This window comes from Polypterus senegalus, chromosome 10 (genome assembly GCF_016835505.1).
Source record: "Polypterus senegalus isolate Bchr_013 chromosome 10, ASM1683550v1, whole genome shotgun sequence".
Lineage (NCBI taxonomy): Eukaryota > Metazoa > Chordata > Cladistia > Polypteriformes > Polypteridae > Polypterus > Polypterus senegalus.
Window position 1 is genome coordinate 176372510 of NC_053163.1, and position 25736 is coordinate 176398245.

A 25736-nucleotide genomic window follows, 5' to 3' on the forward strand; every position below is an offset into this window, starting at 1 on the left:
TCCCCCATGTGCACGTGTGTGACTATTTATATATATGTGTATATGTGTATATTTATTTATTTATAAAGCTTCTGTAAAAAGATACATTTCCAAATGGGGACATAAGACCAACAGTCCAAGGCAAAGATACACAAATACTTACAAAGCTGAAGAAAAAAAGAGAAGGAAAAAGACTGGCAGAATGGAAAAAAAAAAAAAAAAACAATTACCATTAAAAAAGCATTTTTCTATGCTGATGGTATGGTGAGTTTCATAAATGATTCGGATCCATTAAATATGTGTTAAACACAATGAAAGAGTTTAAGAAAATCTTATGATTTCAGGTTAATTTAGGCAAAACTGTATTATTTCCAATTAATGCTTCAGTATGTAAGTCCCACTTTGAGGATTTTCACGTAATGATTTTACATTAGCTCACATACAGTATCTGGGGATCCCAGCTACACATCGGCTTAAGGTTTATTAAAACTTAATTTTAATAATCCAGTGTAACATGAAAGGTCTTACTAGCTGGTCACATCTTCACCTGACATTATCCCTCATAAATCACATCATTAAAATGAATGATTTACATCAATTCTTGTACATTTCCCAGTGTTTTCTTATTGTTGTCGACTGAGGGACTGGTTCACACTGAGAGAAAGGCTACCATAACTCAGATAACCACACTGTACAACTGTTTTGGGCACAAAGACATCTCGGAATGCACAACACACTCAACCTTGATGTAGAGTTACACCAGCAGAAGACCACCTTGGCTTCCACTCCTGAATGTGCAGTGGACAATGGCTCACCAAAAATGGACTTTCAAAGACTAGGAAAACGTAACCTGGTCTGATGAGTCTCAGTTTCTGCTGAAGCACACAGATGGTAGGGTCACAATTTGGTCTCAACAGCATGAATCCATGTACCCAACCTGCCTTGTGTCAACAGTTCAGGATTGGTGGTAGTGGTATAATGGTGTGGGGAATGTTTTCTTGGCCCACGTTGTGCTCAATAATACCAAACAATCATTGCTTGAGTGCCATGGCCTATTTGAGTTTCGTTTGCTGACCATGTGCTCCCTTCCCTGGTCACAGTTTACCCATCTTTTAATGGCTACTTTTTTACACTTGTCATAAAAGCAAAGGTCATCTCCAACCAGTTTCATGGACATGACAATGAGTTCACTGTTCTTCAATGGCCTTTCTAGTCAATGGATCTGAATCCTCTGGGATGTATGAGAGCGGGAGATTCACAGCATGAATATGCAGCTGACAAATCCGCAAAGTTTGCGTGATACTATCACGTCAACATGGAGCAGAATCTCACAGGAATGTTTCCATCATCTTGTGGAATCTGTGCCACAAAGAACTGAGGCTGTTGTAGCAGATAGAGGCGTGATCCATCTCTAACACCCTCAGGTACCACTCCAAACACCAGGTAAAAAGTCCACAGTTATTATTTATTATAATAACAATGTGCACCAAGCACTCTACACTACAGTATTCTCTCCTCCTCACCCAGACGCTCAGTGTCTGGGCTGGCCCATACTCCTTTTATAGCCCCTGACCCGGAGGTGTTCCTGCCCAATCAGTCCACAGTTCCTTATTCCTTCTGGGTCAGGGTAAACAGTCCTTTTCTTCAAGCCGGGAGCACGTTGTTTCTTCCTGTCACGTGACCGTGACGCACTCCCGGGTCATAGGGCACATAAGAGCCAGCCTACGAGCCCCCCTACAGTGACGCCTGGTGGCCCACAAGATATCCAGCAGGGCTGTGTATAAACACTACATAGTCCATGATGCCCTGCTGGAACTCGGGGCATGATCATGCTGTCGGGAGAGCTCCTCCTGGTGGCCTGGGGGTGAGGCCCGGAGTAAAATGCCGGCAATCCACCACACTGTTTTGAGTGCAGCCAATATATATCGTACTTGTCCTATGAAAATGTGTTCAGCTATTGTATATTTGCATAAAATGACAATAATCCAAAATCAACAAAATTAGTAATAAAAAGGAAAAGCATCAGCCAAGGAAGAAAGAACCCTTAGCTTTAAGACAACATTGAGAGGTCAAAAACGAAACTGTAATGAAAGTCAACACTTTGCAGAGTGCATTCTTACTTGATTTGTGGGCAGTTTCTGCTAGTTCTGCTTAAAACTGTATTTGCATACTTGTCTCTTTACTTAGACTGTCAAAAATGTATCCTGCACAAGATCCTACTTTGTATGAAATCCTGTCAAGCACCCGCTTATCTGCTTCAACAGACAGGTCATCATTGTTTCTGTCGAAAGCCTTCTGGACTTCAATCTTCACCTGCCCTCTAGACAGGCCCCAGATTGTTATAAATCCCCACCTATTAATGAGCTCTTTTTGGCATAACTGCATATGAAACACCTCGTCTTAGAGATCACATCGGTCAGACTGTGTACATCAAGCGAAACTGACCTACTACAGGGCAACAGGAAAACGATGTCATGTCATCCTTAAAACTCGACAAAATTCAAGGACTGCTTAAAATGCTGTCCTTCACACTTTCTGTCTTTCACATTTTGCTACATTTCCCATCACTTACACTTTCCCGTTTGAAAGTTAAAGGATAAGTTTGCCATTTTTCAAGTCAGTTATTCACAATCATGATATATCTTAGTTGGCCGCATGAAATTGTCTTCTAAAGTGAAGCATATTTTATACATTTTGAAAAATAACTAGCCCACTCTTGCATTTTATAATTAACTTAAGGGGTGCTGGGGTGCCATTATAAAGAAAAGCCTTAAAAGTTATTGAAGTAAGTAAACAAATATTATCGAGTGTTGATCCATGTCTTGAAATTACACACATATTTCAAAACAGTATATCCATGTAGTTTTAAGAAGGTAAGAAAGCAAACATTATTGTAAGATTCAGCCATTTTTAAAGGACGACCGGCTGTGCACGTCACTTCACCACTTTTCTTCCTCCGTGGTACCCTTTAAATTCCATGGGCATGGACTCATCTCAGAAAGTCATTGCCAAGTGGCATTATTGACAACGAGGAGATGTCGACCGACTCTTCAGCTTGGGCCCCAGCATCCTCAGGCAGTACCCACTGGGGCACCTCAACCCCAGTTTGTGTCCTTGCCCCCTTCCCTTGGCATCTGTAAGGACCCAACGAGGCCTTCTCCTGTCTCCCAAGACCATCCCTCTGCATCTATGGGAGCCCACTTGAAGAGGTTGGTCGCTGTTGCTCCTTGTGTTCACAGCAGAAGCAACCCTGCCACTTAAGCACCCCCACGACTTTCTTATCTTGGGACCACTTCCCCACCACCTGCCTTCATCCTGTATCAACACCAGCTTCACCACGATCCTGACTCTTTCATTTCTTTCTTTCTTCCCTTTAATCACTGTGTTTCTCCCTCGTTCATTCTTTTCTTTTGTTTTCTTTTCATTGTCAATCTCCCTTCTGTCCTGCTCAGGTTCCATAATTACTCACCACAGAGCGCTAATGAGGCACATGAATGCAGGCTTGTCAAATCCCTCATCAACATCCTGTGGCTGCTCCACCTCGATACTCCCATCTACTCCTTTTCACCAAGCTTGAATGCACCGTTTTTAAAAACTTGCTCCGCCATCAATCTCTTCTTCATCACACTATGCTAATGCTGCCCAGTACAACATTATATTCATTACAGGGGTTAAATATTGATAAGAACATAAGAAATTTGATAAACGAGAGGAGATCATTCAGTCCATCAAGCCTGTTTGCTTAGCTAATAGATATCCTTACCCAGATACTTCTCAATGCTTCCACATGGAGTGAGGCCATCAGTGGAGTCCCTCACTGGTATGTGCTTGGACTGTTCCTTTTTCTTACTTATATTAATGAGATACGTGTAGATTCTGGTCTAGTTAGTAAACTTGTGAAATTTGCAGATGACGCTACAATTGGAGGGATGGCAGACAATGAAGGGGGAGCAAAAACAACTCAGAAAGACCTGGACCAGCTTTAGAACTGGGTGAACACCTGAAAAATGCAGTTTAGAAATGTAGAAAAGTGCTACACATGGCCAAAAGGAAAGTCAATGATAAATACCAGATGGCAGACATCGTGATACAATAAACAATCTCTGAGAAGGACTGAGGGGTTTATGATAACTCAACATTTTCCTCAATTAAGCAATTCACTGAAGCAATTATAAAGGTAAATAAAGTGTTAGGTTATATCATAAAAAACGTTAAATGTGAGTCAAGGGACATTATGTTCAGACTATATAGTGTATTTGTGAGATCAAATCTCAAGTATTTTACAACAACAACATTTATTTATATAGCACATGTTCATACAAATAATGTAGCTCAAAGTGCTTTACATGATGAAGAAAAGAGAAAAAAAACAAAATAAGAATTAAAATAAGACAACACTAATTAACATAGAATAAGAGTAAGGTCCGATGGCCAGGAAGGACAGAAAAAACTCCAGACGGCTGGAGAGAAAAAATAAAATCTGCAAGGGTTCCAGGCCACGAGACAGCCCAGTCTCCTCTGGGCATTCTACCTCACATAAATGAAACAGTCATCTTTGTATTTAGGGTTCTCTTGGAAGGACTTGATGATGATGGTCATGTAGACTTCTGGCTTTTAATCCATCAATGTAGGAACATCACGGTGCTTTGATTAGGTGATGATGGCGCAGGTCACCACCACAGAAAACTGGGAAAAGAAACAGAAGAGAGAGTAGGGGTCAGTACGGATTTTAGAGCCACCATGAATAGTTATTATAATAAATTGAATACACAGAGTATCGGGATTAGATGAAGGTGAAGTTATCAGAAAGCCATGTTAAAGTAATGTGTTTTCAGCAGTGTTTTAAATTTCTCCACCGTATCAGCCTGGCAAATTCCTATTGGCAGGCTATTCCAGATTTTAGGTGCATAACAGCAGAAGGCCGCCAGCCTCACCACTTCTTTTAAGCTTTGTTCTTGGAATTCTAAGGAGACACTCATTTGAGGATCTGAGGTTACGATTTGGAATATAAGGTGTCAGACATTCCGATATATAAGATGGGGCAAGATTATTTAGGGCTTTATAAACCATAAGCAGAATTTTAAAGTCCATTCTGAATGACACAGGTAACCAGTGTAGTGGCATCAAAACTGGAGAAATGTGTTCGGATTTTCTTTTCCTGGTTAGGATTCTAGCAGCTGCTTTCTGCACTCGTTGCAAACGATTTATGTCTTTTTTGGGTAGTCCTGAGAGGAGTGCGTTACAGTAATCTAGTCGACTCAAAACAAACGCGTGAACTAATTTCTCAGCATCTTTCAATCATATAAGAGGTCTAACTTTACTTATGTTTCTTAAGCGAAAAAATGCTGTCCTAGTGGTCTGATGAATATGCGATTAAAAATTTAGGCTACAGTCAACAGTTACCCCTAAGTTCTTTACCTCCGTCTTGACTTTTAATCCCAATGCATCAAGTTTATTTCTAATAATCTCATTGTCTCCATTATTGCCAATCACTAAAATTTCAGTTTTCTCTTTATTTAGCTTGAGAAAATTACTATTCATCCAATTAGAAACACAAGTAAGACATTGTGTAATGAATTGAGAGAGTCAGTGTCATCAGGTACTATTGATAAATACAGCTGAGTGTCATCAGCATAGCTGTGGTAGGTCAGATTATCTCAGGGCACAACGTGAGCTAACAGAAGCATATAGATTTCAAAGAGCAGCGGACCCAGGATAGAGCCTTGTGGAACACCATATAGAATATCATGCGTCTTTGAGTTGTGATTACCACAAGTAACAAAGAATTTTCTCCCTGCCAGGTAGGATTCAAACCAATTTAAGACACTGCCAGAGAGGCCCACCCATTGACTAAGGTGATTTCTAAGAATATTGTGATCAATGGTGTCAAATGCAGTGCTCAGATCGAGGAGGATGAGAACAGACAAATGGCATCTGTCTGCATTTACCCACAAGTCATTTACTACTTTAACGAGTGCAGTTTCTGTGCTGTGATTTGTTCTAAAACCCAACTGAAATTTATCAAGAATAGCAGGTTTATTGAGATGGTTATTTAATTGGTTTATACTGGTTGTATGCAATTCTGGTCACCTCTCTACAAAGACAGACATAACAGCACTTGAAGCTGTGCTGAAGAGAGCACCCAAGGGACCTTAAGAACATGTCATACTCTGACAGCCTCCAAAAATTAAACCTGTTTAGTCTCAAGCAGAAGCAGAAGCAGACTACACATTCCAGTCGGGTTAAAGCTCCTTCCAAGCTGTCCTTCCATTATGGCCTCCTGCCTGGTGAAGGAGTTGCTCTCCATCCAAGTCGGGATGCCAGTTCATTCACTCTGGCATCTATCTATCTATCCATCTATCTATCTATTGTCACAAAATTCAAATGGAGGCAGAAAAAGGTTTGAGGATGGCCACCCCATATACTGAAAGTTTGGCAAAAAGAAAAACACATCTTCACAAAACCGAGTCCATAACTAAACTGACTAACAATAGGAAGGCTGTTCTATTTATTTGTGGTAGACAGGAAGAGATGGGAATTCAGGAACTAGAATCAGAAGTGAGATCATCAGGAGGAGGGCTCTGGGAGGTGGACGTGATATCATCTGGAGGCAGGACTCTTACCTGGGAAGTGACCTTACTGGGAGGGTTCTTTAGGTGGTCTACAGGGCTTGAAAGGGAGAGAGGATTAGATGACAGTGCTAACCCCAGCTCAGCTGAGAAACAACATTATTTGAGCCCGTTAAACCATCTCCCATACATGCGTGTGTGACACTATCTTATCTATCTATCTATTATTCTATCTATCTATCTATCTATCTGTATACTGTACTATTGTGCAGATGCTTGTACTAACCCTTTAATTTCACTGCACACTGCTGCAGTTGTGTAGAGCCTTATGACGTTCTGTCAAAGCCGCCTTCACTTCTATCCAGCTTCCCCACTTTCTGGGAACTGCAATGAGACTCGAAGAACATTTTATACTGCCTTATCTGCTGTACCTGGCTGCTGAGATAATAGGAGCAAGCGCTGAGTGAACTGTGTTGCCAGGGAAACAACAATTGCTTCTATGAATCCCATAATAAGACGGAGCTTTAATGTAGTAGGAGGCATTTAAGGGAAATTCTCTCTCCATTTTTAAAGTAGGCATTGAACCTCTTCGTCTTATCTCCAGTGGCCTCGGCCAATGGGAGCAGGACTTTTCAGCTATTCACTTCAAATATATTTGTTATAAAATGTATGCTAATGACTTAACAAAAAAAAGGTAAAAAGCATTTGAAAGAGAGTGAAATTAAAAGCATGCGGAATTACTTTGAATATATTAAGAGTTGCTAAAGGCTTCCAGATTCAATGTTTTATTTAATCTTCTAAGTAGAGTGGACCTCTGCTGTGCTTTATAATTTCACAAGCTGATCAAAATAATAGTTTGAAAACCTTTCTCTGAAAAAGCCTGTGTCAGTGCGTAGAATATAATGAGGTGCCGTCATGGAGGAGTTAAGACTCCTGAGTATATTATGTTGATTGTCGACCCCAAACCGGCTTGGCATGACTAAGTATAGAGTGTCCAAATGACTATTAAGTTCAACCTACTTAATATTCATTCATTTTCCACTGCTTATTTGGGACCGGGTCATAACATCAACAGTCTTGGCAGTGAGGCACATGCTTTTCTTTCCCCAGCCACACTTGTCCACTGTGGGACCCTAAGGTGTTCCCAGACCACCTGGGAGACATAATCATCCCAATGAATCCTGGGTAATCCCTGGGTTCTCCTCCCAGCTGGTCATGCCTGTAAATACTTCACGTCCGTATCAGATTCATGAACCACCTCATTTGGCTACTCTTGATGCAGGGGGTCTTAGCCTATCTTGGATGTCTGTGCTTGTCACCACAACTCTAAGGGCGAGCCCAGCCACCTTGAGGAGAAAACTCATTTCAGCCTTTTGTGCTCTGTTGCTACAACCCACACCAGGAAAAGTGGTTGTGAAGATGAGATGAGATCATTTGGACCACCCAAAGGATTCAGCAACTGCACTCATTAAACTGGACATACTGTCACATTAAAAGTTGTGTGGGATGCCTAACTTAATATTAACTAAAGAATTTGTAAAATTTTGCTGTTTTCTATTTTAAAATCTGCATTAATACAAATGTCACTAAGTCTGTTGAATTTTGTATCACCTTCTATTGCAGTACATCAACCATTAGAATTTCTTAAGCCCCACTCGTTGCAGACATACGGACAAGCAGAGGAATGCTGCATTCCTCCTCCTCCTCATCCTCCACAGTCACATCTTTCTATCCTTCATAATCAAAAAATCAATAGTAAGATGGAAGCAAGTATCTACCAGTGCCACACCCAGAACCCTCCAACCTCCTCTGCCACTTCTGCAAGATTTTAGATTCAATAAACAAGAAATACAACATTCACTTTAGAATCTGCAGTAATTTGAACTTTTGGAAAGGTGACAGGACTGGATGAAATACCAGTACAGGTGTGGAAGAGTTTAGGAGAAGGTGAAGCAGATGTTTTTTGGGATCTAATGCAGAAGATCTATGAACAAGAGAAAATACCAGAGGAGTGTAGGAAGAGTGTGATTGTACCCATTTAAGGAGAAAAGTGATATCTAGGATTGTGGAAACTATAAAGCTAATGTCACACACAATGAAAATGTGGGAAAGACTTATACAGAGAAGGCTTAGGGAAGACACCATCATAGGAGAGGAGCAGTTTGGTTTTATGCCAGGGAGAGGAACAACTGATGCAGTCTTTGCATTGAAACAGATGATGGAGAAGGATTGAGAAAAACAGAAAGGTCTGCATATGGTTGTCATTGATTTAGAGAAGACTAATGATAGACCACCATGGTAAGAAGTCTGGAGGTACATGAGAGAGAAAGGAGGACCAGGATTGTCCAAGATATGTGTGAGGAAAAGGGGACTTGGATTAAAAGCAGTATTGGAGTAACACTGTTGGAAGAATGGAGGAGGGCTTTGGAAAATAAAGGACTGAAAATAATTAGGAAGAAAAAGGAATATATGAGATTTAATAACGATTAAGGTTCAGAAGTTAGCCTGCAGGAAAAGCTATTGAAAAGAGTGGATCAATTTAAATATCTAGGATCTATGTCAGCCTAAGATGGAACATCAGAGTCAGAAATAACCCATAGAATACAGTGTGGGTGGAACGATTGGAAGAAGGTATCATGGGCAGTAAAGGGAGAAGAAGAAGATGTGGCAGTAATTAGAATGTTGATGGATGTGTGGAGTTACTAAAAAAGGACATAATATGAAATGAGACAATCAGAGGTACAACAAAAATGGGAGAGATAGCTAAGAAAGGACAGGAAAGGAGGTTGATGTAGTATGGACATGTGATGAGAAGAGACAATGAATATGTGGGCAAAAGACTGATGGGAATGGAAGTCCAGGGGAAGCGAAAGTGAGGGAGAGCAAAGCGGAGGTGGATTGATAAAGTAAAGGAGGATCTGAAGGGACTGACTAGTGAGGAGGTGCAGGACTGAGCTGTATAGAGAAGGTTGATCAAGCACACCCACCCCACACAGAAGTGGTAAAAGATGAAAAGGAAGATAATTTGCACTTTTTTTGCTTTGTACCCTCCCCCACCTTAACCTATTGTCTATGAGTGAACGAGTGAAAGCTTCAGATTCGTCCAAAATTTCAATCTCCGGTTTTCGACGGATTTTGACATTTTAGGGTCCCCTGATACTGAAAACAACAATATCTCGATGATGGGTGTGCGTCTGACTGTGTCTGTGTGTCACACTTTCTTGAGGATGGTCTAAAGCTAAAACGCTTGAATGGAAAAAATATCAAACTGGAAACTTAAGCCTATTATGAGAAGACGATGTACTGATTAGTTTTTGAGCCAAATCATGCAAGAGAAAGAGGCACACTAGAGGAACCCTCAAATACAGTAATTCTACAATTAATTATGAATTCGTCTTGTCAATTGCTATTGTAATGACCTATTTTATGATTAGTAAGATCAGCATTAGTGTGGTAAATAAATACTGAAATATTATAGAACAGTTCGGGTAACTTGGTTCCGAGGGCACAAAGCCTATTGATGCTCACATATGAATTTTTGATTCACAGTCTTATGTTGAAAACACATTATTATTTACAATATTTATTGTTTAGCACTTAAAGATTGTGTGGAAATATTTTTGCTAAGACAATCCTACTGATTGATTACTCCTGTGTGATAGAGATTTTTGAAAAACTTTGAAAGTATTCATTGGGTAAAGAAGCTGTGTTCATTTGTCACTTTTTCAGTCACATGTGGAAAATAATTTATGCAGCCACAGATAACTTCCACATACTCATTATGAAATGCTCACTTTTTCTGTCTTCTTTCTCAGTGCAGTGTCTGGAAATGACGACCAAAAGGAAGATCATTGGGCGTCTGGTACCCTGCCGATGCTTCCGGGGTGAAGAGGAGGTAATCTCAGTCCTGGACTACTCCCACTGCAGCCTCCAACAGGTGCCAAAGGAGATCTTCAGTTTTGAACGCACTCTAGAGGAACTTTATCTGGATGCTAATCAGATTGAAGAGCTGCCCAAGGTTGGTATCTTTAAAGGCATCACAGCATAGGACGCCAACAACTGCAATGCAGAAAATGGAAAAGATCTCCAATGGAGATGGCAATTGAAAAGTCAGTGCTGTCTTTGTTTCTCATGGATTTTCTTAATGTGTTCAAGTTAGTCTAACAGCTCACTTCACAAAATGGAGGAGTAAGAGTTTAATGGGTATACTCGTTACTTATTTGTGCCAAGTAAAAAGAGAGAGTGTATGAGATCCTCAACAAAACAATGTTGGGCTAGCAGAAGCTGTGGAGAATCTAAACTGGTATGCCTGAATAACAGAGCAAACTCAATTTTAAAATACTGGTTTTCTAAGCACTTTCAATAACTACTGCTCCATCGAGTAAATAGCTCATGTTCATGATTTTGATGGTAAATCCTTCTATCCACTAATTTCAGAATTCAAGGTCAGGGGTTTCACCTGACAAAATCATGAATAAGACAGATGTTGCTGTATAATTCCTGTTTGTATTTAATTCTTCTCAGGCTTTCTGGAAGCTATTAAAATAATCTGCTGTTTATTCATATGTTTTCTAGGGATTTCATACCCAGAGAGTTGCTTTCTGGTTTTAGTTTTTTTTTTTTTAATTTAGAGTCTTTATTTTGAAGGTTATACATTTTTCCCACCTTTTTGACACAATTATGTTTATACTGAGCGCCATCCATTGACAATTCTTATTACGATTCACCAGGGTTGCGTGACCATGATGCCATGCATTTAAAGGTCACCTGACACAGCCTCACTCGGAGATTGGATTAATTTATTTCTAACTTCATGCTTTATTTTGAGAATGGTTGGGATAGACTTTTACTCTGAACTTAGACTTTGATTTTTGTCTTTGGCATTTCTCTCGTTGTTCTCCAGGTTTGGCCATTTGTTTTGTTTTTTTCAACCTTGTCTTTTCTACTGGTCCTTCCTCATTATTATTATTATTTTTTTTAAGTCAGTACAACGGAGAATCCAAAATACTGATGACAATGGTTGCCTCTAATTGAATAGCCACATCTGTAGTTGTATGTACAATAATTTACAGTATGCAAAAATAATGAGCCTTCAGCTTTAAAGGATAAGTCTGACATTTTTCAAGTCAGTTTCTTCCGGAATATGGTATTTATGCATTTACCACATGAATTTTTGCTCCAAAGTCCATCAGTTCTAGAAATTTTAAAGAATATCTTGCCCACGCAGGTTCTTTACAATGGAGGCAATGGGTCAAGAACAACCAACTGAAAATAAAAGCCTAAAACTTATCAAATACGTTCTATTTGAGCTTCAATAAAAGAAAGTATGCCTTACGTGTGTCCGACAGATGTGTGTGACAACAACAGGGATATGAAAATTATCGTTTTATTGCATTATCCTACTATTATATTTCTGGAGAAAATGATGCATAATCTATTCTCTGTTCACTTGTGTGAGTTGTCACATAAATACAGAAGTAAATTTAAACAAATCCAACCACGTGACATAAACAGTTTACTGTGATTTGGTCTTTCGAGAGGAAGCTATGTCTCGGAGGACTAAAAGTTATTGCGGAAGAGCACACACAGCTGATTTTCTTTTAAAATGGCTGAATCTTATACTGGAGTTTTTTGTTTAAAACGTACAGGTACATGTGATTATACCATGTGTGTATATTCACAAGATATGGATCAATACTTGACAACTGTCTTGACTTGAAAACAGTTTGTAAATTTTAAGGCTTTTGTTTTCAGACTGTATCCATGCCCCGTTAATTCTAATGTAAAATTTCAGAGTGTAAAAAGATATTTTCGTAAATTTAAAAATAATGTTTTTAGAAAATGCAACACAATTTTGCATGGCAAATGCATATACAAGTGTGAATAACTTTGACTTGAAAAACACTGAGCTTATCCTTTAATTTATATTCCAGAATTGATAGGGTATCTCTAGATTATTCCATTGTTAGAAGGTCCTATAGCTAAAGTTTCTTATTAGTTTGAATTTTTTCTTGGAATTTTAAGAACACCTGTATCTCATGATCACAAGAAAAGTTCTGGAGTATCAGAAATTTTAATTTGTGTAAGGTAAAGGAGATGATTAATGTTTAAAATACTGCAAGAAGTTGGCCAGTGTGAATTCAGTAGGCCGTTGGGTTGAAGGTAGTTATCAATGCAGATTGTGGCCTGCAGGGGGCACACCAGCCTCCCATACCCAACACAGACAAACATAGACACAAGTTCAGCATAAAACATGGGTTTTATTTTGCTGTGGGAAACTCTTCATAAGCATTTCCCACTTATAAGCACAACACAAAGCCAAATAAAACAGCACACAGCAACGCCTTTCTCTTCCTCTCTTTCTTTTTCTGTCTCTCCTTCCACCTCCACTCAACCTCCAGCAAGCTTTCTCACCTTCCTCCCAACTCTGACTCCTGGAGCAGTGGCAGCTGGCTCTTTTTATGCCATCCCCGGGATGTAGGACTGGTCCAGAAGCACTTCCCAGTAAGTTGGGAGCCCGATGACATAGGGCTTAGGAGTTCCTGCAGCATCCCCTGGGGGCACCCCCTTAACCCAACAGGGCTTAGCCACCAAACTCCATTTCCCAATGTGCCCTGTGGGAATCTGTGATGCCATAGCAACTCAGGGAGGCTACCACATAATGATCTGGGGGAGGTAATGCCCTGTGTATGTTTTCTCCCCCTGGTCCTTCCACTTCAGAGGAGTCCCAGCTGGGCAAGGGCCCCAGTTGTCTGTCATAAGATCGTTTCAGGTCACTTTTTGGAGTGTTTTAAAAATAATCCAGTAACCATTTATAATAACTTCTATTACTTTCATTAGCACTAGAATCTCTGAAGCCTACAAAAAAATTATAATCCCAGGTCACCTTAAATTTCTTCGCACCTCCTCATCAGCGTCTTTGTTTTGCAAATGTCTCAATCAGCACAAGCAGCCTGCTACCCTACCGACGCAGCAGAAGTTCTCCCAGCTCAAGTCTGTTTATCTGGGTATGAGGTGTCTGGAATTGTATTGGGTAAATAATATATCATTATTTGGAACACACGCATTTCATATGTGTTCCATATTTTTAACAATCTGGGTAAATGTAGGATGACAGGAAATATGAGGCCAGAAATGTTGAACACATAACTAGAACAGAAACGTTTTCCATGGTATAGTAAAAATTAATAAAATGTTGACGTGAAATGTATAACGTGTGAACACTGTTCAAATATCACATACTTTCACAAAAGGTATAACAAAACAAGTGCGCATTTATTCAAGAATATTGGGAGGAATTTAAGGTGGCCCGGGATTACAGCATTTTTCGTAGGGTTCAGGGATTCTAGTGTTAATAAACCTTTACAAACATTTACCGTGGATGAATAGTCTTCACTTTAGTTTCCCTAAAAAGATGTTCAATAAATGAAGAAATAATTTGTAAAGACATAAAGAAACATTATATAATAATTGTTAATTACATCTTTTAAGTGGTGTCAGAATTTTGCCTTTTTACAGCGTGAGTTTTGAAAATCATCAAGCTGTAGTGATTTGCTGCCTTTTTGTTTGTTTATCTTTTGAATGAGCCTAAAAAGTTTCAAAAAGTTACAATACAAACCTTTCATTACATGAAACTTATCAATGTGAATTGAATCAGAACTTTCTTCCTTTATGACTTCTACTATACTGGTAGTATATTCACCATTTAAAATTAAGATTTGTAATTAATATGTTATATCTCATCCAAGGTTCTTCCCCTGGCTGAGGTTCAAATTCATATCTTATATTTCTTTTGTTCATTCTTGATTATGCATCATTCTTTCTTTTTAATTTTGTCCATGTATATAAGCTGCCTTTGTTATGTTCCATGTGTTTTGTGGGTTGTTCCCCAAGAGGTGTGGCCACCTGCCAATCACTGCCATGAACTTCTTTCAGCCCTATAAATCCAGAGGGTCTCCCACAGTTCCCTGCAATTCATTTTTTAATGCACTAGGGAGTTGGTGAGTTTTCTTGTGTTCTTCTGTGCTTTTCATCTGGATTACTGACCATTTTGCTCAGTTTTGTTGACTTTGCCTTGAACTGTGTATTGGAACTTGTTCACTTTGGATTGCTCTTGCTGTTAACTCCCTTTTGCCTTGTGTGCTATAAAAAGCTTTGTGTACTTACAGAGTATTTTTGTGATAAATAATTTTTTTATGAAGATTCTACAGTAGATGGCTCTTTTGTATCTAGCTGGAGCTTTTGATGGGATTTTCTCCTCTAGTGGGTGGTTTTGGAAGTGTTTTTGAGACTTACAGTACATGCTTTGGGACTCCCAGTCATAACTATATGTTTGTTATCTGTTCATTTTACAAGACATTTATGAGTGACTACTTTTGCATTAGAACATAAAAATTTAACAAATGCTAATTCTAATAGTTAAACCACCCCAGCATCTCATCCAGACAGAGACAGAGAAATCCAAACCTTCTTCAGAAGTCAGAGGAAACAGCCTACTTGACAAGAGACAAATTGTGCTGTCACACCAAGACATTTAAAGCCGCTCGCCATCTCAAAAGCATCCCCTTTGATATAGTTGTCAGTGTGCTCTGCCTTTTGCTTCCTGAAGTTAATGACCAGCTCCTTCACTTTATTAACATTGAGGGTGAGATTATTGTGCAGGAATCACTGTGTCAGTAGGTAGACCTCTTCTCTATATAGTGTCTCATCATTGTTGTTGATCAGGCCTTTGCTGTGATTCTGACAGTCGGCACATGCTAAGGTCTGAGAGTTAGGAAGCCCAAAATCCTGCTACAAATTCTCTGTGTGCACATGACTGTGGTATAGCGGGTCCACAGCTCACTGAGCAAAGGCCATTTTTAAATAATCACCGCATACGAGGCGGCTTTGTGAGGGGGGGCGATGTTGTAGCGAGCCGCGGGGCAGTCGTCGTTGTGGGCATTTCTCAACGTGTGCACAGGTGAGGAACTGCCCACATTCATGATTGCTCCCGTGGCTAATGCTACAGCTGTGATGACCCCTCACGTTTTAAAAGAAGCGCGAGTCGGTTTTGTGGGGAGGGGAAGGAAACGATCGGAGAGAAAAATGGAGAGATGAGGAAAAGAGGACGGAGGTTACAGGGAGTGTGGAAGCAGGCGGTGCCGGAGAGAGACAGACACGCGGTGCGTGCATGTGGTGAGCGCGCGATCGAGCGCTCGTGGGCAGCTGCGAGGAAGCTGGGTGTTAGGCCAGCACCCAGACGTTTGAGTTGATGTTGCTCCCGCTGAGTGACCAGGTAGCGGGAGTGCCTAGGTGAAAGCGACGAGCCGCAGAAGGCCGGGGAAAGGCAGCGGAAGTCGGGGAACTTGGTGGTTGGAATCCCCAACGTGGGCGACCTGGCCGTTGGTGGAAACCAAGTTCTCCGAGGCTGGGATGAGTGCCATACCGGAGCCAGGGATCGGGAGGTCTCCAGTCTCATGCGTGTGTTTCAGGAGGGCAGCTGCAGAGAGCATCTTGCCTGCTGCTAAGCCCTAACGGGATAGGCAGGTGAGACGCTAATAAACGATGCACCAGATTTGTTGTTGTTTTAAAGACTGCTTCCTAGAGAAGATCTTAACCTCTGGTTTTAAAGGATTGTTTTTTCTTATTGTTGTTTTAACCTCCACGTTTTCATTTTATGGATTATTTGATGAAGAAAGAACTGCACTATTTATGAACACTGTTTATTTTGTTGACTGTTTTTTTAATAAAAGCACTATTGCATTTTTTGCGCCACCCCTTGCTCAATTGTTTATTTGCCTCCACTGACTAGCTCACTCGGTAACATTATCGACGGTGTTGGGTTCAAGGGTTCCCAAACATCAAAGGGAGTGTGGAGCCAGAACCCACATCGTCACAATGACCCAAAGACACTGAGGTGTTCACGTGCTGTGGTCCTGCCACACACAAAAAAAAAAAAAATATTTCTAAAAAGACTCACACACCTGTGCTTAATTTAAGTCTTGGATCCTAGATTGGCCTCACGCCAGGCAGCCTAACCCCTTACTCAAATGGCACGCTTTGGCTGGCAGTAGTTCAGAAATGAAGCTAAGGCTATTAAAGTTCAAAAATGTCTAAAATGAAGAGATAAGAGGAGGCCTCTAGTCCCCAAGAAATCAAAAGCATAGTTCTTTTAATAAATTATAAATTTATTTAATGAAAAATTAATCACAACAAAATCAAGGCCTGCAAAGAAGAGCAGAAATAACCTAAAACAAAGCCAATACAGAATCCAAAAACATTATACTAGATTAGATTAGATACATTTTATTAATCCCTTGGGGGAATTCAGGTGGATACAGCAGCAAAACATAGAAAACAAGTATACAGACACACAGGACAGATAATGCAGCTAATCAATTGATAAATAAATAAATAAGCTTAACAAGTACATCAAATTGAAACGTTGAATTGCCTAATAGCAGAAAAAAAAAACCCAGAGTCGCTTCTTAGCACACCATGGTGGAATGAACCTGTTCTGAGAGATAACCTCCTGGGGAGGATGGAGGGGATTTTTCATGATAGCATCCAATTTTTCCACCATCCTGTTTTCCACAAAAGCGTTCAGTGTGTCCAGGGTCTGCCCTGTGATGGAGCAGGTTTTCCTGATGAGTTTGTTCAGGCATTGTGCTTCTTTTGAGCTCAAGTTGTTCCCCCAGGAGACTACAACACAGAACATCACAGTGGCTACTATGGACATTTCCAGCACACATCAAAAGACCTGAGTCTCCTTAGCAAGTCCACTTTACTTTGGACCTTCTTGTATGGCACCACTGTGTTGTCAGACCAGTCCAGTTTGTTGTTTGCTTGCATCCCCAGGTATTTGTAGCTCTGAACCACTTCCATGTCTTCTCCCTTGGTGGCATACTGGTAGTCCACCACCAGGTCTTCTGTTTTGCTGATGTTGAGTTGCAGGTTATTGTCCCTGTAAAACAAGACAAAGACCTCCACAACCTTCTTGTACTCCGACTCATCTCCATTACTAATGCAACTTATGATGGACGAGTCATCTGAGAATTTTTGTAGATAGCAAGTGGTGATATTGTGCTGGAAGTCTGGTTGTTGTGTAGAGGGTCAATAAGGAGGGAGACTTCAAATCAGGAATCGAAATGCAGGAGCACAAGTCACAAAAGCACAGGAATCAATAACAAGATCACACTATGAGAAAGCAGCGTTCAAAGCATATTTACGCTTTCATAGCCTGTCATCTTGTGGACACAGTTTAGCTTTCCAGAGTGCACTCTGAACTGTCCCTGGTGAATTTATATCTTGCAAGGCCTGAACGTTAAAACGATATGTTCAGTGACTGATTTGGTTGCTGCGTCTGCATTTTCAACCAGGACTCTGACAACAATCCAGTTTGCACCTTTCACTTGTTTTCTTAAATGAGCTGCAGGAGGAACTGCCCTTTGGCTAGGGTGTTGCCTTTCATTGAATGACTATAGTCCCAGATTTTCACCAGCAGGTTACTGGACTGCATTTCGAGCAATTGCCGCGCCACTGCATTCTGATCATTTATTTCTAGCAGAAAGGTCAGAGCACTTTTCATATGCATTATTATCTCTAAATCCTTGATTCGCTCATACAGAGTAATTGGCTCACAAGTTTTATCTTGAAAATATCATTCTGTCCGTCGGCTACCATAGAAACAGACACTAATCTAGGCAGCGAAATAAAGAAAAAAAGCTTCTTAGTGAACAGAAAGAGTTGCAAAATGCAGGCAAAAGGAAGATCTTGAGGAAGCATACTGGATGACCTATGATGGGCAGCATTTACAAATACTGTACTCTGTGAGTGAACGTATACTTTAAACATAAATACTGCAAATCACATATACAGTACAGTGCCTTGGAAAAGTATTTAGACTGCAAAACCGGTTTCCTTACAATAAAATTGTATTTTCTGCAATATTCTAATTTTTAGAATGAACCAATGGTGAGAAAAGGTTTTGATGTCCACATTAAGAAATAGTTTTTTTTATAATGAAAACTTAGTGGATCCATAACACTGGGATAAACACATATAATGTGCAAATCGTATATGTGCTTTTGTCACATTAACAAATACTACTAATAATAATTAAGAGGTTCAATGCTGTAAAATTAAAACATTGTAGAGACTCAATATTTCTTTTTTTTTATTTTATTGATTTTATTGTAACCACACAACATTCCACACAAATAGATTAATTTTAACAAAAATAGGATCGAAAACAAATCAACCCCCACCCGTGAGAAAGAGAGCATGGCCAGCAGAGAAAATAAGTAAATAGATGAATTAATAAGTGAATAAAGATTAGTGGAGAAGAGAAACAAATGGGGAGAGAATCTGCTTCCTCAGTGCTTTAAAAGCGTATTCTAAAATGTTATTGAAAATTTCAGTGCAGGATTTGCTATTTAGTAAAGTTAAAGAAGTATTGAAGGGTCTGAATACTTTTACAAGGGCTGTGCATGTAGCTCACCTGCTATGGGTTTTAAGTTTGCTCTCCTCAGGGTGGGCGTCTCAAACTGTGAGAGACTGGCTGGTAGGAGCTCTCCCCAGTGGGCACTGAATGTCTGCTTGGTTCGAATATTATACACTCTTGCCTTCTGTATGCACTCCCTACTGCCGTTGTCATAAAAAAAAAAAAAAAATTGGTGAAATAAATTTAATTTCACTTCCGGCGAAAGGTGTTTATTTCCTGTCTGGTCATCTCCCACATCCTTTAAAGATGCATGTTGTAATGGATGGGCTGGTGCCTCCATCAGGAATGGTCCTGGTCATTTACTTGGCCAAGAGGGCAGGAAGAACGGCAAGACATTCCTTGCCCTAATCAGAGGATCAGCAAAAGATGCCATTCTGCCAGTGGATATGTTGGCATCCCAGCAGGGATGGACTGAAGACACATACCCAGGTGGGATGCCAACATAAAGATGGAACCGAGGGAGATGGCATGTTCAGACTATTTACCCCACCTCTGACAAAGCAGATAGCAGCATCCCTGTGTTCTCATGGGGCAGACCTGTGAGGGCCGCCAGGAGGAGAGCCTTTGATTAGGAATCCCTACTTTTGGGAGCTTTTGTTTGACCCGGAAGTGCTTTCAGCAGGGTTAAGGTTAGGTGTTTTTATTTAAGACTCTATTCTCTAAAAACAAGGAAAATGAAATCATCCTCCTTAGGGTTAGGTTTTAGTGAAAAGTTGAGGTGTGTGCTTTCAGTCCTATGGGTGCCCAGAAGGCACAGGCCATCGACCTGTTAGGGCCTGGAAATACTTCTGGGTAAAAGAAACCGCTCAACTTCATCCAGGTGAGTTGGAGTCGGGTGTGGAAGATAGACAAAGCTTGCCTGTGAGGACTTAAGGAGAAAGAAAGAAAGAAAGAAAGAAAGAAAATTGTCCTTATGTCACTATTAGAAGGAGGCCTTTGTAAGATATTTGTTTAATAAACTTTGCATTTCTTCCTGGGGCTTGTGTGTGTGTGTGGTTGTGTCTGGGGTTTGGGGTGCTGCAGTGCCCCCTACTGGTTAAAGTTAGTTTCAGAATGTCGCATGAACAAAGGAAAACTCATCCAAAAACCTGTGAGCTTCTGGTGACAAAACCCCATGATCAATATATTTTTTTTCAGGTAAGAGAACATAAAACGAAGAAACCCCATTGTAAGTTTGTGAATTAATTCAATCAAGCTTCCATTTACATATCACAGTTTTAAAGAGCATTCAAGTTATTTTTAATTCGCATATGGGAAAACTGTGCCCCTCGACGTTTTCAAGCACGAGAACTCACATTGTAAATCAATTAGCATTTCAGTGCCGCCCGCTGCTTACATTTGACCTTCCCCTTTGCACAAATGAGGCCTCATGCCTTTTCCTTTTCTCATTTGCCCTTTAGAAAACCCTGCGAGTAGAAGAATTGCGACAAGTAAAAGGACAGAACACTAAAAGTACCCGCGTTCTAACACAGAAGTCACATTGTAAATCGATAAGTAGCTGCTGTTTACACATTATCTTCCTCACCTTCAGCCAACGAACAAGAGCATAAGGCCTTTTTGTTCCTCTCAGTATTTAGAAGTGAGAGAACACAACACTAAAAGCATGCTTTTTTGTTGTAAAGGAAACCCACATTGTATAACATAAGAAAATGTTACACAAGAGGGGACATTTCAGTCCATCAGGCTCCACTGCTGATTACCTTTCATGCAACACCACAGCCCAGTTTGTCTATTTATTTGCTAATATTCTCTGCTTATTGCAAGCTGCTTACCTTTAAAGATCTACCTTCATAGACTGTCAAGCTAAACAAAATCCTGTAGTTTGTATCGTTTCGTATCTTAGGATAAAATCTTGGTTTATGGCATTTCAACGACACAACATTACAATAAACCCTGCCGATTACATGATGAGATACATTCAATAATTGAGAACGTTGAAAAACAACGATTAAACAGAAAGTAAACATTAGTCCAATAGAAAGATTAAGGAAACAAGACGACAATAGGTCGTCCCCAGAGGCCACCGTTTGCAGTTAGCAGTTTGCTGTTTAATAGGCCTGTTTCAGCAGGGATAAATAATGCTTCACTTAGTTTCCCCGAAGTCTGGGCGCCTGATAGCATCTGACAAATTGAAGCAGAACAAACTCGATACAAAGGCTGTCTGGAGTTTGACACCACCTTTAAGAGTTTTTGTTAGAACTCTATTTTTGTAGCCCACATCAGGACCAATTCTCCCTACCGGTCCCCACTCAGCACGTTACTAGTGACATTGACTGCCATTTTCTTTAGTGTTTGGTTTCAGATTAATATAATGCATGTGCACCAAGGGACCACCTTCCATGCTCTGAGACAGCAAGCAATATCACTTTGGGACATGAAGGGGTGCTGATGCTAACCACTTCTCGTCTCTCCCCTGCCAGTTGCAAAGTGGTGTCCGTGGATGGTGGCTTTCCCCGCCCACAAGATCAGGGAAAGGCTCTGCCCCTTCCACCCATAAAAACGGGCGGTCCACAGAAAGAGGCATTCAGATTGGACTAGGACCTTAATGGTGACAGGCACCAAGCTGAAGTGGCAAAGGCACAAATCTTTTTGGGTTTTTTCTTCACATTAAATGGAGTTGCCCATTTGGCATCCTAACCTTTCTTTTGGCATCCTCGTGACAATACCTTTAGTAAAAGACCAAATAATTAAAACATAGCCAACATCAAAATCCACAACTTTCTGAAAAGCACAGTGCCTTGCGAAAGTATTCACGCAACCCAGTCTTCATCATGTTTTTGTAAAATAAGCATTATATATATTGTTGGTCACCCAGTAAGCTGAATACTAATGTGGACAATGACTCTTACCTCCGATAAGATATTTTGGCTAAAGAACGGAACAGCATCAGTGTTGTAAGGCAAATCCAGGGTGGCCTTTTATCAAATTAATTGTTTTTAATTGATTTTAGACACAACTCGAGAGCTTAGTTGCGAGATGCACATCTGAGTGCGTAATGAAGTCATTTCCATTTAAGAGACCACGCGGTGGGGATATGAGGAATAAAAAGAAAGCGGATGGGTACTGGTTGGTAGAGATCATTTTTGCTATGGTCAGACAAAAGTATCCATGGGAGAGAGAAAGGACAGTATGGGCAGCAGCTAACGATAGCAGGAGCGATGAATCCATGTCATGGCTATGATCAAGTCTGCTGAGCAGGGGAGCAGATGACATAAAGAGAGGCCAAAGGAGCTTGTTGAAGACTGAAAGACCCAGGTGGAGGGCAAGGTAACCTGACGATCTGTGGAGACGGACTGAGGTGGCAGCTCCAGAACTGTGGTTAACAGCTCTGGTTGTTGGCTGAGGTGGCAGACCGGGATTCAGTGGGCTGCATACCTGGTATTCCTGATGTCGCAATGTGTAGGGGAAAGAAGGACCAAAATACAGTAAACCTCTTGACCTCTGGTAAAACTGTTTGGGATTTTAAATCTACTTATTGGGCTTATTTATTTAAAGGAGCACCTAATGACACGATTTTCTGAACTTGAATTATTTATTGCACTTTTGGACACTTTAATTCTTTGCTGATAAACGTTTGCACACTTTTGAACTAAACATCCTGCCTGTCTCCTCACTCTGCTGGGTCCAGTTCAGTATATAACTACTGAAGTCCCAGAAAAGGGAGTGGTGCCCATGACTGAGGGCACCAGATTAGGTAAAAGACGGAGACAAATGCGCTGCTCCAAGGAGCTCCATGTGATGTTTTTTTCTACCATCAGGCTCATATAATGAGTCACCGCTAGAGCCAAGGTGGTTTGTTCCCTGTTTGCTGAATGGTACTGAGCTGGTCTAGCAGACACCTTAACAGACAATGATGCCAGGTGTAGTATACTGGGCCAGTGACTGACATCCTGTAGTGTGGCACTGTAACTGACAAATATGTGCAATTCTAATCACTTTACAGCTAGTAAATACGTACAGTTTATTAATTTAGTTATGGATCGTTCATGTTATATGTGTGTATTTGTACCTTTCATGAATTATTATAACTCTTGTCATATACACTGTATATTTGTCCCCCTGTTTGTCTGTTGCTGTAGCTCTGCAACCAAATCCTAATTGTTTTGTGATTCTAAGAACCAAAATAACAAAGATAAGTGAGGCCTTCAAAAGTACCCACGGAAAACAAGACTGGCTTGTAACTGGCTTACCAAAAAATAGGTCTCACCCTAGGGGAGTCTGACTTTAGGAAATTAGGAGGCTTCGGCCTATAAAGTCCCAAACAAAGCGAACTGTTAAAATGATTAGAACTGTTCCAAAATATATCAACAAATAGGGAGAGAAACCATGAAAAAGGCAGGCTGTAAGATAATTCCTAGACAAGCTTCATTATAAAACAGAGTTTTATTTAGCTAAAGTCATCTTTTAAGGGCTTTGGGTGGTCCCTTTGCAATGATGGAAGGGGTGATGCTACCTTTTGGGGTTACACCCCTAGCAACAGAAAAGACATAATGAGATTGAAAAAGTCAGGACCTAAATACTGCGGTCTATAGAGTGGCCTACCTAATGTTTAGGACAAAGACCCATTTTTTCCTTGATTTCCCCTTGTGTTCCACCATTTTAAATTACAAATCAAATGATTCAGACATTGTAATTAAAGTGCACATTGCAGACTTTCACTCAAGGAGCTTTGCTTCATTTTTGGTCACACCGTGAAAAAATGACAGCACGTTTTCTACACAGTCCCCTCATGTCAGGGCACCACAGTGTTTTTGGGACAATTTTTATCACAGCTGTTTATGATTCCTCAGGTGGGTTTCATGGCATCATAAGATACCATGGCTTGCTTTTACACTTGGGGTCGGTAGTTGCCATTGTTTAAGAAACAAGCAATGGCAGGTCTATCAACACTGTCATATTTAGCACTTTCCTGCTTATCTCTTGTATTTAATGACTGCTTGAAGTCTGTGATTCATAGACATCAGCAGGTGCTGAGGATCTTCTCTGCTAAGCCTCTAACTCAGCCATCTTCAGCTCCTGCTTGTTTCAGGGGCTTGTCCCCTTAAGTTTTCTCTTCAGAATATAGAAGGCCTACTCAGATGGATTGAAATCGGGTGACTGGCTTGGCCATTCAAAAATCTTCTAATTTTTAGCTTTGAAAAACTCCTGTGTTGCCTCAGCAGTATGTCTGGATCATGATCTTGTTGCAGGATGAAGGCATTTACTGGAACTTGAGCAGATCAGATGTTTCTACACACCTCAGAATTCATTGTGCCACTGACGTCAGCAGTTCCATCATCAGTGAAGAGGAGTGTTCCAGGACCTGTGGCAACCACACATGCCCAAGCCATAACACCCCCATCACCCCCATGTTTAACAGATGAGGTGGTCCGCTTTGGCTCTCAGGCAGTTCCTTTTCATCTCCACACTTTGCTCTTGTCATCACTCTGATGAGGCTCATCTTTGTCTCATCTGTCCACAAGACCTTTTCTCAGAGTTCTGCAGGCTCTTTGAAGTCCTTTATAACAAACTGTAATCTGGCCATCCTGTTTTGGTGTCTAACTAATGTTTTGCAACTTGCAGTGTGTCCTCTGTTTCTCTGTTTCTCTGTTCATGAAGTCTTGTGCTGATAGTCGTCTCTGACAAACACAAATATCGGCCCCCTGAAGACTGTTTCTGATCTGTCACACAGACGTTGGGGGCTTTATCTTTACCATAGAGAGAATTCTTCTGTTATCAGCAGTGGAGGACTTCCTTGGCCTAACAGTCCCTTTGTGATTACTGAGATCTTCAGCATGTTCTTTCTTCTTCATGATATTCCAGACGTTGATTCAGGCCATCCTAAGGTTTTAACAATGTCGACTGGGATTGGCTCTGGCGGACCCCCGTGACCCTGTAGTTAGGATATAGCGGGTTGGATAATGGATGGATGGATTGGTTTTATTCTTGTTTTTCAGGCTCATAATGGCTTCGTGGTTGACTTTCATTGGCACAGCTCTTGTCCTCATGTTGAACAATGACGACTACAGACTCCAAAGGGTAGAAGCAAGCTGAGGTATCTTATGAGGCAATGAATCCCACCAGACGAATCACAAACACCTGTGACACCAATTGTCCCAAACATTATGGTGCTCTGAAATGGGGGGAACGTGTATAAAAAAGTGTTGTCATTTCTACATGCTGTGACTAAAATGTGTGCAAATCCCCTGAAATGAAAGTCTGCAAATTGCACTTCAATCACATCGGAATTCTTTGATTTGTAATTTTAAACTGTGGAGCAGAGGGGTAAATCAAGGAAAAAATGCGCCTTTGTCCCAAACATTATGGAGGGCACTGTAGGAAGGTGTGTTGTTGAGATTTAGGAAGTCCTCAATGTGCTCCTTCTATCACCCAACTGTATCACCAGCGAGTCTTGCAAACCCAGTATACAGTACCCTTTCAAATGGTACCCCATTGATAAGGCTCTATGTAAAGTGTGATTTTATAAATTGTGACTCATTACCCATGAGCCTTTGCTGTACTCGTTTGCATTTCTTGTTTCTATCAGAATAGAATCACAGGGAGTAGTACATGGTGTGTCAGTACTACTCTCCTTAACCTTGAAAACTCTTATCAAAGTATGTCGTAAGCATAAATGATCGTCCTCAATAACTCAAGCGTCAAATCAATGACGATCAATAATAATTAAGTCAAGCGTCAAAGGCAGCATGTGTGGTAATATCACTACT

At 40.6% G+C, this 25736-nt stretch overlaps 1 protein-coding gene across 8 annotated transcripts in view; it reads left to right on the forward strand.

Annotated features, from left to right (window-relative positions):
• The window catches only part of lrrc7 (leucine rich repeat containing 7), a 495776-nt gene that overhangs the window by 212773 nt on the left and 257267 nt on the right, over nt 1-25736 (forward strand). For all 8 annotated transcript variants that reach the window (XM_039767825.1, XM_039767819.1, XM_039767821.1 and 5 more), the window contains exon 3: nt 10364-10566. In XM_039767825.1, the coding sequence (XP_039623759.1) occupies nt 10364-10566 (203 nt within the window). The remainder of the gene's footprint in view (nt 1-10363; nt 10567-25736) is intronic.